The sequence below is a fragment of the Choristoneura fumiferana genome, chromosome 17 (genome assembly GCF_025370935.1).
Source record: "Choristoneura fumiferana chromosome 17, NRCan_CFum_1, whole genome shotgun sequence".
NCBI classification, from domain to species: Eukaryota; Metazoa; Arthropoda; class Insecta; order Lepidoptera; family Tortricidae; genus Choristoneura; species Choristoneura fumiferana.
The window spans coordinates 17,185,818-17,202,809 of NC_133488.1; the positions used below are offsets into that span (position 1 = coordinate 17,185,818).

Here is a 16,992-nt window from a genome sequence, read left to right on the forward strand (position 1 = left end):
TTAAATTTACCTGATCGCGTGGTTACCTTACGTATTAATACGGCCATAAACGGTCATAGAAACAGCATGTTTTAATCGACCTCTTTTTATCTGCTGGTTGGAAACGTTTAAAAAATATCCAGTCAAAAATACTTTAATCTACAGAAATTGTCATGTAGAATAGGGTGACCATGAGATTGTTATTTTTTTTTTAATAATTGAAGTTCACTAACGTAAATTAATTACAGTTTAATCATTTCGTCACTACTTAAAAAAAAACTCGTAGCTCAAAATAGATAATTTTTTGAGCGAACTTCATATACATTATATCAAGGTTCAATTTTGTTGTCATATTGATTTTAGATACGAGATTTTTTTCAAAGTAGTGACGATTTGCTTAAAGAGCTAATCTGCCGATTTGCCTAGAAATGCTGCATTAGGAACTATAATTTTTGTTCACCACTTAGGTGTCACCCTGTATAATTTTATTCTGTTTTCAATTTAGTGAAAGGGGGGAGTTTCAATGGAGGCTCGTTACCCACTCATTCTGTTCGCTGACGTTACCTCACAATGCGTTCCACGGTACAGCACATGTTGCGTCAGTGTTTACATTTCATAGAAAGTATTATTTTTTGGAAATTCAGATTTTCATATGTTTGAGTGCAAGCTTATTTTATTTCTATTATGTATATTTAATTCAAATTCAAATTATATGGTAACATATAACTCATACCCATATTATAACTCAACCCTTATTATAAGCGTTAGTTATGTAAACCTCTTCTTAAAAAATATAAGTGATTAGCATAGCATTTGTTATAGTTAATTAATGTAATTAATTTTAAAATTGCTACGCCCCAACAGGGCATCATTCTTTTATATTTTTTGTAAAAAGTGTTGCAATAAATAAATACTGAATACTGAATATTTTAATAAGCAAATCAATCACAATGACAAGTTAAAAGAAAACAATCCAATGTCATAGACACGACAATTTCTTTCGTATCAAATAAAATAAGAGGAAGATTTTTTTGTACAAGATTATTGTAGTGTAGACTTTTTCCTCATAACGAGACCTATTATAAAAACAAAATACTAGTAAAATTGAATAAAATGTCAAAATTAAGTGCTTCTTCAATAGGAGTCTTAATAACAAAATTGAAGCAGTACATAACAATGTCGTTGATAATAATGTGCTGTTTATTAAAAGTTATATAAGTACCTACAAATACAAAAAACGTACAGGGTTATGAAAAGTTTGAAACTCATTGAGTATAAGCGTGACACTTTCGTAACGCCCCATTTATATTTTAAGGGTAATCAAAGATGGTCATATAAAATTATAAATGGCCACATATATAATTTATCTTGTTTCACCTGGATCTTACATATATGCATGTCCCATGGCAATCCGGTTGAGTTGCTCACGTCTATTTGTTAGTTTGTAATAGAAATGTCGTCAGTGCAGCACTGTAAGTAACTGAGTTATGTAGCACCACGTAGAAATGATTAATAGTTTCATGAAAGTCGTGCGTGACGCAACATTTCCACGATTTTCTTTATTTCAATCAAAACAAAACGTCACCCTATTTTTTTTTGTTAAGTCTCTCTATCAATGATAGTTTTGTTAAGAAGCCTTGGCTGTAACTTGAATGGACTTGGGCCGTTATTTTTCACTGAAAAATTGGAAAATATTAATTCTTCCGACGACATCATCAGATTTTTCAAAAGATCTTTTGTTATCTAGATCAGAAAGTGGGTATCGCGAAACCCCTAGTTCGCTATTCGATTTCAAAGGTTTCGTGATGGTGGCTGCAAGACTTGCAAGATGATTGATTGGTTTGGAGTCTTTGTATTTTTAACTCCATATTTGTTACTTATTTGTTGTATGTTCAGTTTGTATTTTCGTTGACAAATGATTCTTACCTATATTTGTTATTTATTGAAATAAATAATTATCTTATATTATGATTGATGATGATTAAAAAAAATAAACTTAGTATCTCAATAGCCACTTTTATTTACTTTCTTTGATAAAATCGCTCTAGAACTGTAACATACGTGGGCATAAGTTAAACCTGATCTAGATGAACGATGGAAGATCCAATTCCATTTCTTAAAGGTTGGATGGTGGGATCCTTGTCAAAATATTGATTCCGAATTTGGCATCGGAAATAGATTTGTAGTGAAAAAAGTTGTCTGTTTATTTATGATACAATTTTGTTCGTTCGACCCTCATTTGTCATAAAAGTCATAATAATGTTTTAAATTTTTGTGATATCACTAATATTACTAAGTAACATTTTCTACTCGTGACCACAGTAATTTAAACAAAAAAAATTTGCCTGTACATGATTTTTTCAAATCCTTTTTTTAATGATTTGAAAGGAAAAATGGGGTTATCAATCAAATTGTGCAAAAAAACACATGCCTAAAATTGTGTCCAATAAAAAATCGGCTCTCTGGTAACTTCTGAGCTTATCAACGGAACGGAATAGTTCAACTAACATCCATACTAATATTATAAATGCGAAAGCGTGTGTTTGTATGTTTGTGTGTTTGTATGTTTGTCCGTCTTTCACGTCGAAACGGAGCGACGGATTGGCGTGATTTTTGCCATAGAGATAATTTATGGGCCACAGAGTGACATAGGCTATTTTTAATCCCGGAAAAATGCACAGTTCCCGAGGGAACAGCGCGCAATAACCGAATTCTACGCGGGCGAAACCGCGGGCAAAATCTGGTTTAAAATATAATATATAATGGGTACCTATTTTTATACCTATTTGTTTTTTAACAGATTTCTCATTTATATCTCACCTAAATTCAATATGACTCTTTTTTAAACACCACACAGTGTAAGCAGTACAGAAAACAAGGACTAAATTTGATATTTTAAAGGAAAAAATTTAAGGAATTCAATAATGTAAAAAATCTCGTAGGTATAATTTGTTTTATAAAATAAATAGGAATGCTGTGTTTGTAAGTGAAAAATCAGTTTGACTTAGAATTAGATTTATTTATACTTTGTTATTCACTAATGTTTCTGAAGGCAACTGTTAAATGTAAAAAAATATATATTTTCCGATTACTTGATAATGGTTCGACCGATTTGGCTGGTATTTTTTTTATGTAATTTAAATTTAAATTTATAGTTTCATTTTATTTTGTTATGTTAGCTTTCATAGTCAAGATAATCGTAATTTGTTTTCAAAAAAATAATTTTTGCCAAGTTTTTTGTCTTGACAACGATATTGTCGAAAGCACTGGTAGTACAAAAAAGTCATATGTTTTTACACGTCACTTTTTTATAGTACTTACCTTTTGTGACTTGTAACTGGTAGGTACTTGCAGAATAAATGTTTATTTTTTATTTAATTTTTGAAGATTTGTATAAAAATGTGAACAATGATTAGGTATCACAAAATTCGATAGGTTCGTCAGTTTTTTAACTAACGAAAATAAAAGTATAAAACATAAACTTACTTTAAACTAAATCCACTTTCCAATCACATCACTCTCTGCCTACACCGTAGCCCGTAGACGCCTACGAAGCTCTACGAAACTCTAAGCAGGTGTCGTAAACAGTTTACAATCATTGTTGTTACGCATTTGTTTGGGTCGGTGAAAGTCTGTGACAACCTCGCTGGTTACTGTGCCGTGTGTAACTGGCTGACGAGCCTCAAAAGGAGGCGCTTTTAACCCCGAACCGAGACTCGGTCACACTGGCGACATTATTTCGTATTTTGCATGTGTTTGGAATTTGGTCAGCAACTCCTGTTCTTATTTAAATTTTGGTTAGAATAGCATGAATGTCAAACTTTTACGGTTAGTGACATGTTGTTTTGTGTTTTTTGTGTTGTTCTAAGTCGCTATACTCTTGACAGAGTGGTCATGGCCAGCAGTTCAGGATTGGTACCTTCATGACGACTTTTTTGGGAAAATTGTGTGGTAGTTTCCTCTTGCTTTCCATATCGCAGTGTTAGAATTAGAAGTTCGTTATAGAAACTTACGAGTATTCGCTTTTTACGACACTAACGGGAAGAAATAGGGTCCGTATTTTTTCTAAATCGGGCAGAACCCTTGGATGGATGGTTTTTTGATCTGATTAGATTCAATGTTAGTAATTTTTAAATGTAAAGTTGGTTGGAAGGACAGATCGGAAGCGTTGCGCCCGTTTATGTGCGTAGGTATCTCTGCTATCGGATGTTGACGCAAATACCTAAAACGAACTATTTTGTTCAAACATGTTACGTAGATTCGCAGTACAAATACTTTTTTTGCAAACAGTTTGAGTTGAACGTCGTTTTACTCGAGAAAATTTATAATATTTTCAGTTGCTTGAGTAAAATAAAGTGAAAACCGTGTACGCGCCCTAAAGTTACGAAATGGTGCTCGATCGTGAGCGTGCCAAGTTGGTACATTATCCGCAGCTAGCCTAATTTGTCAGGCCCCGCTTTACGACCCTCCCGCTGAATGAGCATTCCAGTTTATACTGGTATGGTCGGAAACGTTTCTATGCGTTTCTAATATTTAATTTTTCGATGAAAAAAAAAAAAAGAAAATTGACATCCGGCCATTGTTGGGTCAGGGTTTTTTTATGGAATAAAAGGGTTAGATTGGCAGAACTCTATAGGTACATACAATAGGAAAAAAGTTGAAGATTTTCAAAACATACGAAAGGTAAAAAACTTTGTCATTTCGTTAAGTCTCAGTGCAGATTTTGTCATTTTTTTATACTTAAACCCGCATATTAAAAAATCTGTCGATTGATAGGTCCTCACTAGTCAAACCCAAAACAAAACCCACATATAAAATTAACCTTCCTAATTTCAAAATAATCAAATACAAATTGCGAATTATAATTTCGGTATCCATTTTGCATAATTTCAGACATCGAATGTAAACTGTTATTTAACACGAAATGTTATTTACCACTGTAAATAGTGCAGCTTATGCAAAGTTATGAGTGCTGGTGGACAAATTCGGAACTAGTATTTCATCATGTTAGTATCACTTTAACTTCAGACGACAGCGCCACCCTGCATTGAACAAGATTAAGAAGAAGAACCAAGTTAGTTGTTACACTTCAAAGTTCTTATGGTATCGTTATTGGCTCCAGTTTAACGAGATCCAGTTATTTTCTGTATGTTTGTAAATTTATAAGTTTCCTAAGTTGTGAAACTCAAACTAGCTAATGGAATGATGGTATCTTGCTGTATATTTAGAAAGTTGGTTTAAATTAGAATGGAAATAGAACTGCGATAGTATTTAAGTTATAGCTACTACGTAAGTAAAATTTTAGTCCGTTACATAACTAGTTTAGTTCTAAAAAGGAGGAGGTTCTTAATTCGTCTGTTTTTTTTTTTATGGTATCATGTTATGAAATGTCAAGTTAAATCATATTATTGTACAATTTTAATGACAATGAAGTAAAGAACCGGTCAACTTTTTGTATAGTCAGGAAAAAGTAAGTTTCTGTGAAAAATTAACTTATTTTCGAACTTTGTCTTTTACTTGTGTCTTCCTGCCAAATTTCTGAATTTTATACCGACCGGAATTACTCATACTGTTTCATTTCTTACAGTGCTTGTATAAATCGGGTCTAAGTGTATTTTGGGTCCATACATAATTTAAAATCGTAATGTAATGTTGGCCATGATGATAATTTGCCGTAACACCTTTTTCTTGAAAATTGTATATAATCCCTAATTGTTATAAAATAAATCTAACCTAACCTATAGAATTGTACAGGATTGCCATTTCAAAGTTCCTGTATTGCTTTAGAGAAAAAAGAGTTATGGCAAATGAAATTATGGCTTACAATCTTATAGATCGCGAACGGGGCCCGTATAAACAATTAATAAGGAACGTTTTAGCTATTTAAACCCCTCAACAGAAAGCTGTGCTTCGCCCGTCACCCCTCGTGTGGGTGGATACTGGGAATAGTTGGTTGATTTAAATAAGAACGCGGCGCCATCAGATACGCCGCACTCGGATCGTGTTACGACCTGCTGCGGCTTATTCGGAGCGTAGAACTTTACGGAAACATATTTAAATATGGACAAAGACTCAGGCGAAAACAGTTGATAGCTTTTAACTGCCTATCTTTTGTCAAGGCACTCAGTGCAATAGCGAGATTAGGGAACATCATGCATACGTATTCTGATTCCAGTGCTACATAATAAATTTAAGACACTTCTATCGTTTTTGCGTTTTGTAATATTTGTTGTCGTGGTTGGGATTATTTTGAGTATTAACAAGCTTTCATACAACTTCACTTTGGGTACCTACTATTTATTTGTTTCAAATCTTTCATGTCTGTTCTCTTTCATCATCAGTAGGTGGATTGGCTTGAAATTGAATTCTTGTATATAAAGATGACAATGCAGCAAGTACTTTGGGAAAGTTAGTGGCTTATTATTATTCTTCAGAACCGTAAAACTTATTAAAAATCGCTGGGGCTTTAGCGCAGTAGTCAGAATAAGAAGCTCTGTCGCCTTTAGTCTTCTATTTTATGTGTCAGAAGCGGAAATGTATTCCATTCCGTTTTATGCCCCTAGCTGTTTGCCCTCGAATAGGCTTATTAAATAAACGCAGTATGAGTAAGTTTAGCTTACTTCAGCATAGGCATAGGCAAATTAGGCATGAATCTACCTATCAGCTAATCAGATAGTTGAAAGTGAAAAAATTTAATCTTATCGTATTTTTGTCATGGGAGACTTACAGACATGCTGGTAAGCTACCATAGAATTTAACTTTTTATTTTAATTAGCTGTTGCGCATTTTATCCCCGTCCCGCGGGTACTTTGCGCTTATCAGGAATAAATAGTAGCCTGTATGTTAATTAGGACTAGTGTAGCCTTCTATTTACAAAGAAAATAGTTTAGTAAGTTTATTAGTTCTTGAGGTTACCTACATACAACCAAAGAAAAGTACAGTCGAACAAACTGGATCATATACTAGGGTGAAACCTTTGTGCTACTTTATTGTCATATTGACATTCTATACTTTTGTCAAGGAAATCATAGTGAAATTGATTATTAAAATACCGGTATATGAACCAGTTTGTTCAATTGCACACAAAAAGTTTCCTCTTTTGGTGTAATTGTAGATATAAATAGAGAGAGAGAGACATTTATTGACACATATTCCATACCCAGAAAAAACACGTCAGGAAGAAATAATAATTAAAAAAAAAACATCGAATACTATTATATATGGGGCCCACTCAGCATAATGTTGCGGCAAGCCGCAACGCTGTTTTTCAGTGGGACCCATTATAACTAAACACATAAAAACATATGTATACACACTAGGCTGTGACGACACAAACGCCAGTGGAAAGTAGTTCGCAAATGAAGTTACATTCCGGACGAATGTATGGCAACACTTGCCCAATTTAACAATTTTCGAACAATTAAACCTCAACAAGTCAGCAGGGCTACTACGAAACTCGAAACTCGAAGTTCGTGTCGTGCGGTCCCTCTGACACTTATACTATTTAATACGAGAGCGAGAGGGACCGCACGACACGAACTTCGAGTTTCGAGTTTCGTAGTAGCCCTGCAGGCCAGGATTTAATTTGGCTATTGCAGTCAATTATTAACAATTTCAATAATTATAATATTGTAATCACTCACGTAACCCTCGATAAACATTAAATCATCCAAAAATAAAAGTAATAAGTATAGTCTGTGACACACTAATATTTTAAATGCGAAAGTTTGTAAGTCTGTTTGTTTGTTACCTGTGTGTGTGTGTAAACCGCCGAATCGGTTTAGATGATATTCGGTATACAGATAGTTTGAGCCCCGGGGAAGGACATAGGATAGTTTTTATCCTGAAAAAATGCATTGTTCCCGCGGGATAGCTATAACGGAATTTTACGCGGACGGAGTCGCTAGCAACAGCTAGTTTCCGAAATAATCTATGCGTATTCCAATACAAAGGTCCCGTGTAGCCGTAGCATGACAAGTATCATGCAAAATGAACCAATCTAAAATTCAAACAATGCAGCGATGTAAGCGGATTGCCGCGGGTAATTACGGGCGATTGTTTCAACACGGAAGGCTTTATTACCCTCGAGTTTTAGTGCTAACTATTCGGTATTCAGTTCGGTTTAGAGTTGGGGTTAAATCTTAAGTCAATCCTGGGTGTACAGTTGTTTAGTTTAGTCTAGTTACTCTAGTTTAAGGAGAGTCCACGCGAAAATCGATGAAATTTCCATTTGTCCCAATTTTACTTTACGCTAGTTCATTGAAGTTCTCAAACTACACCTTCTATTTTTGTTTAGATGAAACTGACCGTGATTGACCCCTATCTCACCTGACCTTAAGTGTAGATGAGGCCAAAGGGGAAATTTAGGGATAGATCATTAGCTCCTTCCCCAAAATATACTGGAGAATGTAAAAGCCTGTTTTTACAGGCTAAAAATACTTTACCGCATTCGTGAATTTTTTTGAGCGTGGACCTTCGCATTAAACTTGTGACTCCTAATTCCTTTCGAAGCTTTCATACGCGGACTTGGTATAACGGCCGCGCCTGCTGGCTCGACTGACGTGTCGTGCAGCGCATACAGAACGCTTGCGCTCGTTTCTGTTTTAAGATTGCTCCACGCGCCGACGTTACTCCTAGCCTTAACGCTGCTGGCCTCTTGAAGATGTCTCTTCGTCGTGAACATCACCTTGCGACACTTTTTGTTCGGGATAATACAGACGGGACGACCGAAGTACTTGTTCGCGAAGCTAGCGTGGCGAAATCGGCGTGTCGTGTGGGTGAGCGGGCCTTTGTGTATGCCAAAGCATGGGTCAGCTGCCTTCCGTGGTAGTTTTAAGTATGCGGCCACCAGGTGTTGGAACAACTTGCCGCCACCTCTACGTCTACCAATGTGCAAAACACACATTTAAATTAAGCTAAAGAAGCATCTTTTTGAATACCAAAAAAGAACAACCTGTTGGTGGCCGAGTTGTTCCAACATTACTTGAGGCGTCCCTAATTTTATTTTACTTATTATTGTTGTCGTTATTGAATTTATTGCTACCTTTATTTTATTTTTAAATCCTCTTGTAAAAATTTCCACGCATATATATGTATATAGGTATTTTATAATTCTTATATTTGTCATTGATTTATATATATATAAAATAATAATATATAGTTTTTTCTTTTCCCGCAATAATTACGCGTTCGGTTACGTGGGTGCACACTCACCGGGGTTCAGCTGAAAACCAGCGCTGCAGCTCTGGTTACAGGGCTACGGCATATGCTGAGCTGAGTCCTTTTGGCATCACACTACAGCACAATATCTCTTATTTTCTTCTCTTTTCCTATTTATGTTTTTACTGTGTTTTTGTTGTGATGTAGTGTGTTTTTCTTGTCAATAAATGTTGTGAGTTTGAGTTTGTTTGTTTGAAAATTGCTCACAATGAAATTGGTGGTACAGTCAAAAAGTGTCAGGTTGATTCTCCTTGAGTTCTTCTTTTAGTTGATAACAAGTCAACTCTAAATGTGTGTCATGTAGTGTCCGACCGAAATATCGTCACTACTTTAAAAAAAACTCGTAACTCAAAATAGATAATTTTTCCAAGTGAACTTTATGCACATTATGTCAAGGTTCAATTTTGTTGACATGTTGATTTTAGATACGAGATTTTTTCAAAGTAGTGACGATATGTACGTGTTTATGTCAAAACTGAGGTCAAAACATAACCGATGGTTCGATTTTGGCTCTAATTTTCGGCCGAAACGAAAAAAAGACGTGTTTAAAACGTTGAATAAAATGTCGGTGAGCTGTTCTTTCTTGACAAATGAACAATGAAACCTGTAATTTCGTATAGGTGGCGTAAAATAATATTCCGCTATCCATTTTTCCGCGAACAAGCACGAACGCCACCCTGAGCCAGCGACCAGCGGAGTCGGGCGAGCTCGCCGAGCTTTGCCATTGCCGATTGTGCCGAGCGTATACGAAGCAAACCAAAAGCGATTCGAATTTGTTTTGTTTGTAATTATTTTATTATTTTCTTTTGAAACAAATTACTCTGCAAGTTTCTCAAGGCCGTTCTTCTTGGCAATGATGTCTTTCTGAAAGCGCTGGTAGTTTAAAAAAGTTACATATAAAAGAGCCTTTGCGGCCTACTTGCAGAATAAACGTTTTGATTTGATTTGATAGACAATGTTGTATTTTAAGTTTTGACTCGGGCCGACCTAAAATCAAACCATCGCCGAAATATGATGTTTAAGCCAATCCTGCTGAAACCGAATTTCGGTCGGACACTAGTGTCCATCTTGTCTATGTATAATAATATCTGAGTTTTTTTTTAGTTCTGGAACCCCTTAAATTCAATACACAACAATCGCCGGCAGTTTATCATGCCCGCCAGTTGTTTGCGCTGCTATTATCCGCTAATAGTTGTCAGAGCGCTGGCTGTTGTCAGAATTAATTGCGTAAAATTGTTTTCGTGTGCGGCCGCGCTAATGGTCCCGCGGCATGCGACGCTTAAGGCGCGCAGGGTAAAATAGAGTTTTACGTAAAGCGGAATAATTTATTTTGAAATAATTTTACATGGGCCGCAGAGGTAGCGGCGTCTTTAGCCCATGTAGCGCCCGTGTGCAATTATTACTTTAGGCGCCATCTAGGAAAACGCGGCGGTCAAAATGGAATAGGTACAAAGTGCCACGCCGGCGCCTCTAAACCGCTGCGCGTGTGCAAGCGCACACCTTGCACTATAGATAAAGACGCCTCTGCGCAGAGGGCTACTTTACATATCTTTTTAGGTTTCCATACTCAGCTGCAAGGAAAGACGGTGACAACTTCGAGAAGCTAATACGATATTTGACTATTTTGAATATGTTTATAAATTAAAACTACACAATGCCTGTTATCAAATAGACAAACGATTTTTAAGCTACCTTTACAAATAACAAAGTTATAAAGGTTTGAAATTCAAGATTAAACAGAGAAAGACATACTGGTATGTGACGTCACAAGCTAGTAGCGCCATACTTGCTTCATAGAGAAAAGCGTTTGAGAAAGAGACAGGTATATAGATTTTTGAAAATAATACTTTGAATTCAATTTTCAACCGATTTAAGTTTTCTCTTCGCTAAACACTGTCTGTACATCTATATTTTCGATATGGCAAATTCAGGAGTTGTCAAATACCGTATTGTGAACGGTAAAGTGGATAGGAAGAGGCCTCGTGGTCGCAGCCCAATGCGTTGTTCTGACCAGATTCGCACCGCTCTTGACTCTACAGTTCATAGCGCCCTCCACACCGTCAGAGACAGAAGTAGATGGAAAAAGTTCGTGCGAGAGAAAGTTATTCGGAAGGGTGGTCTCAGTCAGCAAAAACGGTCTGTCGTCGTTCGTCGGCCCGTCTGTCAAGACCCTTTTTCCGTAGAGCCAAATTAATATCAAATAGTTAGGTCTGCTACCCCTCTTTCTATACAAATCGTCAGGGCATTGAAACCTATAGGGTACTTCCGGTTGAACTTGAAATTTGGTATGAAGGTAGTTCTTATAGCAGAACCAATAACAATGCCAAGAAGAATGCGCCGAGAAAACTTAGCAAAAAGGTTTTTTCCTAAAACAAAGTTAACTTTAACTATGTAAAATGGTCATATTAAAATAAGTAAAAAAAATGTTGGGCATAATACCACTAAAGCAGAAGTGTACAATAATTGGTAGCGCAGCAAAACAAGAACACACTAACTGGTAAGATTTAACTGACCAAGATGTACAATACAATATTTACTGAACACCACAAATCCGTACAATAAATTACCTTGTAGGATCCCTAGCTATCGGTCGCCTGTCTAAGCAATGTTTAGGCTATCGCTCGAGCCAATCTCGGAGAGTTACCTTCGCGAAACGGAGAAGCTTAAAATTATAAACTAGCTCTACAACATACAGCCAAATCGCGAGGAATTAATTTTGCGACAGTGACATAGTAATTGTGTACCATCTTGACACGCGACCGAGTAATCCTCTGCCACTGTCACCACTTGGAGCCACCTTTACACACAAACTGGGTACAACGGGCATTTGATGCGGTGAGCTAACAAGTAAGCTTCATGTTCGAAGTTTGCATTTTAATTGTTGCCATGAATTTTGACAAAACTTGCCATAACTTTTTAAGGTTTGCGGATGTTTAATTGCTTGGCTTGTTTCGTACTTAGTCATTCATTTGTTTGTTCATTTACGGAAAATTATCACAGATTAAAAAAAAGTTTATTATTTTGCAACTTTCTTTATTATTTGTTTCCATTTGTTTATTGTTTGGCATTACATTAAATTTGATTTATTATTGGTTTCTGTGTGAGTGGATTTGTCTCCATGTTAAAACCGATACGTGCATATGCAACGAACTTGCATTTAAACTATGATATTGTTTCACATTTTAATAGTTCGTTCTAGAATTCTTATCACAAAAAAGAAGAGACTGGCATTTAAGACACAGGCACTGCCTAGTTTAAATGCTAGTACCCATTTTTGTTTTTAAGTATTATTTTTTTTTATCAAAGTACACACCAATATTTATTGCAAAAAATGTTCATAGTTTTAGTGGTCTACCTCAGTCTAGTAACTGGTGCATTTTTACCCTCATTTATATTCTCACTTTAAAACGTAGATTTAGAAGCTCCGTTCTAATAATAAGTTGAAATTGAATTAAAATACACTGTATTGTTTACTAAATAATTACTTGCTACGTACTTGTTCAGAATATTGATTTTGTCAGTTTGGATTTGCTATAATAAACAGTTTTAACAAATTGAATTATGTATGATTTGGTTGGCTGAAAAATGATCAGTAGGTAGGTACGCAATATCAAAAAAAATGCCGTAATTTAAAATTACGTGCTAAAAATAAGAAATGATTATAGTTTAGTATTTCATTATGTTGAGGGTAGGAGTAAACCGAGTGTTCACCACGACTGTTAGTTATTAAGTCAAACTACTTTTGTAAAGAGTGAGATACTGTTTAAACCAATAAATTATTATTATTACTAATGGTCCTATTAAGTTTTTTAGGGTCCCATACCTCAAGAAGAAGAAACAGAACCTTTATAGAATTACTCGCGTGTCTGTCTGTACGTCTGCCTTCTGCCGTCTGTTACAGCCGATTTTTTTCCGAAATTACTGGACAGATTAAGTTGAAATTTTGTACAAATATGTAAGTCGGAAACCGAAAAAAAGAGGTGTAAATAAGAATACGCTAAAAAAAGGTTTTACAAAACAAATCGTATACCTAACATAATAAATGAAAGGATTCGTTTGTAAGAATCTCAAAAAAAAAACATAATTATTTATTATTTTGATTAATTTTTTTTATAAAAAAGTCCGACTCGCCCTTGGTCTGTTTTTTTATCATTATTATAGTTCATTATAAATTAAAATATTATAATTCAATAAAAAATGGGATTTCCTTTTTTTTTAAACTGTTGACAATAAGTTTATTAATTTCATATAATAAAATACAAAATATCCATAGGACTAAAACTATTACTATATTAAAACAACTAAAACTAATACTTTAATTAAAAAAGAGAGGTGGACCTCTTGGCATGGTGCCATCACGCAGGCAGCATTCCCGCGTTGAACTGCGATTGAGATTAAGGAATCTTGCGCGAGAAAGCTGCCGGCGCGAGGGTTGCCATTTCCTTTTTGTTTTCTTGGATTTTTTTTCTCTGTGTATGAAGTTCCTACGAGCGAACGTTCCTTTTTTAGGCAGGCACAATTTTTTTAACTATTTCTAAACAGTCTTACCATATTTCACAACTATAATGTCTCCTTGTGTCGGTTACAGCGCTGTCGACAGCTCACGATAGTTCCGAATTTATATCCGCCTGGGGATATGTAGACACGCGATAAACGGCGCGAAATGTGGCGAGCGAGATTTAGTAGTGACGCAGTGTGTTTGTCTAGTTCGGGTATCCAAATATCTATAAGTTTTAGGGCCTTTGTTCGCCACGTTTTTTATTTGCGCCGTCGACGAGCGTTTGCATCGATACACACGCGAAAGCAAGAATTTGGTTGCTCTATGGAAAGAAAACCGCGCTGTCAACTCACGTTTCTAAAACGCGCATCGACGGCACAAAGGAAACATATCAAACATACTACTCAAACGCGATGCCACGCCACGTCATCCGACGCATGTTTCTATCTGCAACTGACCATAATACGCGTCTTAATAGATGTCCGCACCTTGAAAGACGTGGCGTGTAAAGGCTCTTATGGTTTTTTCAGATACTAGGTAACCTTAACTCACATTGTGTGTGAACAAATTTGGTAATAGGCCACTGTGGCAGACTAAGCTTTTTCGGGGCCCGGGTGGCAAAGCCGAATGAGGCCCCCCAGTATTAGAAGTTGATGTACTAAACACATTCTTGGCCTTGTTGAGGAATCAGGAATTTATCATGAGAACTTGCGGGCATTTGGAGGCCCCCCGGGCTTGGAGGCCCGGGGCCGGCAGCCCCTTCCGCCCCACTGTTAGTCCGCCACTGATTAGGCGATACACTGGCTGTTGGTATGTTACTGGTTGACTTCCCTAATCCAAAATTAATCTAACAAAATGTTTAAAGTTTCATCTATCTAAAGCATCAAAAAATGGCTACTTCGATGCTGGCACATTCAGTGCAAAGGACACAACAGTTGGGTTCTCTGTTCCTAGGAAGTTCTCGCTACAAAGCGGCTGTTACAGGGGGGCTACTACGAAATCCGAAAATCGAAGTTCGTACCTATCGTATCGTCCCTCTCACCCTCGTATTATAAATTATAATATACGAAGGACGAATTTTGCACATCGCCTTTTTTGCCTGGCCCTATACTATGAAGTGCAAAACTCGAACTTTGTATGTTGCCTTTCCGCTGACGCTTATGTCATTTAATACGCGAGTGAAAGGGACGGTGCGATTCGACTTGTAGCATTCGAACATGGCGGATGTAGACAATATCTAATTTTGCTATTTCTGTTTCTTTGGCTTTTTTTGTTTAGTTGAAGTATAATTTAGATAGTGTTTTATCAAAATTCTATATTGCTCTCGTGTTTGATATTTTTTAATGTGCAAGTTGTCCCACGTGGTTTCTGGGATTTTACTATCAAGTTGCAAAAACTACAATCACTGTACAACGTTCCTCTCAAAGAGAGTTTACTTTGACACTGGCGAAATTGTCCTATTAATTAGGACAGAAAAGCCATATTTTAAAAGAGAAGAAGAAGAAGAAGGGACGGTGCCATACGAACTTCGATTTTCCGGTTAGCGCGTAGCAATGCGTAGCAGCGAATGGATACGTAAAAGTCGTAATTAAGGCATAACGGAACCCTTTTCATAATATTGTAAAGTTTCCAAAGGTGGCAAAAAAGACAGCCAATTTGTCTGCTCAAATTGCGTGTTGCGCAAATTTCCACGTTACACAAGTTTAATTGTCAAAGTTTTCTTTAGTTATTGTCGTCTTTGAATTGTTATTGTTGTCATTTAAGTATGTAGGTAACCGAGTTAAACCTTGTTTTGTATTTTGTGCTCTGACGTTGACGAACCATATATTTATGTGTATATTGCGTTTCGGCGTGGAGAGTAAGACAGCCGGTGAAATTACTGGCACGTGAGGTATGCCATCTTAGGCCGCTAGGTTGGCAACGCGTCTGCAATACCCCTGGTGTTGCAGATGTTTATGGGCGGTGGTGATCTCTTACCATCAGGAGGCCCACTTGCTCGTTTGCCATCCAGTCGAATAAAAAAAAATCAGACTTACAAACTATCTCATTTACAATATTAGTGGGATAGTGAGATTTTTTGTTTCATTGACAAAGAAAAATAGGTAATCTTAAGTGATTGATTAATTAGAATTTGTACATGACAATAGCCCGTTTTACAGTACTAACACACTACTCAAAAGCGACGCCACCCCACGCCATCCAACGGATGTCACTACTAACACTAATCAATCCAAATGTACTATAGCCAAATGAAGATATGGGACACGCCACGTGTCGCCGCGTGGTATGTCTTATATCTGGTCCTGGCCATAGTAAATGTATGGGATTGATTAGTACTGACACGCGTTGGGTGACGTGTCGTGGCGTCGTTAAAAATTGTGTGCTTCTACTTTTTAACCGACGAAAAAAACGGAGGAGGTTCTCAAGTCGACGCGTATATAATTATTTTATGTATGACCACGCATAGCTTTTCACAGAGTAGTTCGATTTTGATAATTATTTTTTTAATGGAAAGGGTAAACCCCGAGGGTGGTCCCATTTAAATTTGGGAAAAATATTCCTACCCTAAGAGTAGGAAAATAGGGGATGATTGATAGTTCAGTCACTGATTGTAATGTATGACCAGGCATAACTTTTTACAGAGTAGACCGATTTTCATAATTCGATAGGGTGGTAACTTGAAGTTAGTATTACATAAATTTGGAAAAAAATACTCCAAGGGTGATAAAAAGGTATTAAAAAAAAAATAACAAAAAAATTGAACCGCCGAAAAAACAGTGCCTAGATTAATGTTAAATAGGAGAAAAAGGTTTATTATTTTTTGCTTTTCTGTTTTTTCGGCGGTTCAATTTTTTTCTTAAAAAGTTTTACCTTCTTTGTTTAATTTTCATTTGACCGTCTGTGACCACTTCCAAATTAATTAATTTCGATTTTAACATCAAAAGTTTCTTCCTAACTTCTGTTTTCATTGGTTCCAGGAGCACCTGAATACTTTGAAAGAGGAAGCTCCCAAGGTGGACCAGGCCAAGTTGGAACAGCTCCTGTCTGCTGCGTACGCCCTCATCAGCCCCGAACTGCAGCAAGTCAGCCTGCCAGACTTCCCTGTGGACAGTCTGCAAGCTGCTACACTCATATTGGTAAATAACCACTATTATACTATTAAATTAACTATAAACAACTAGCTTTTGCCCGCGGCTTCGTCCGCGTGGAATTCGGCTATCGCGCGCTGTACCCTCGGGAACTGTGCATTTTTCAGGATAAAAGTAGCCTATGTTACTCTCTGGCCCATAAACTAT

At 36.5% G+C, this 16,992-nt stretch overlaps 2 protein-coding genes across 2 annotated transcripts in view; one reads left to right on the forward strand and one right to left on the reverse strand.

Annotated features, from left to right (window-relative positions):
• Nucleotides 1–3,634, reverse strand: part of LOC141437112 (uncharacterized) — a 5,745-nt gene extending 2,111 nt beyond the window's left edge. The window contains exon 1 of the mRNA XM_074100334.1: nt 3,466–3,634. The gene's annotated coding sequence lies outside the window, so the exon portion shown is untranslated. The remainder of the gene's footprint in view (nt 1–3,465) is intronic.
• LOC141437230 (von Willebrand factor A domain-containing protein 8-like) overlaps nt 1–16,992 on the forward strand; it is a 38,280-nt gene that overhangs the window by 7,345 nt on the left and 13,943 nt on the right. Inside the window, exon 6 of the mRNA XM_074100486.1 lies at nt 16,675–16,833. Within this exon, the coding sequence (XP_073956587.1) occupies nt 16,675–16,833 (159 nt within the window). The remainder of the gene's footprint in view (nt 1–16,674; nt 16,834–16,992) is intronic.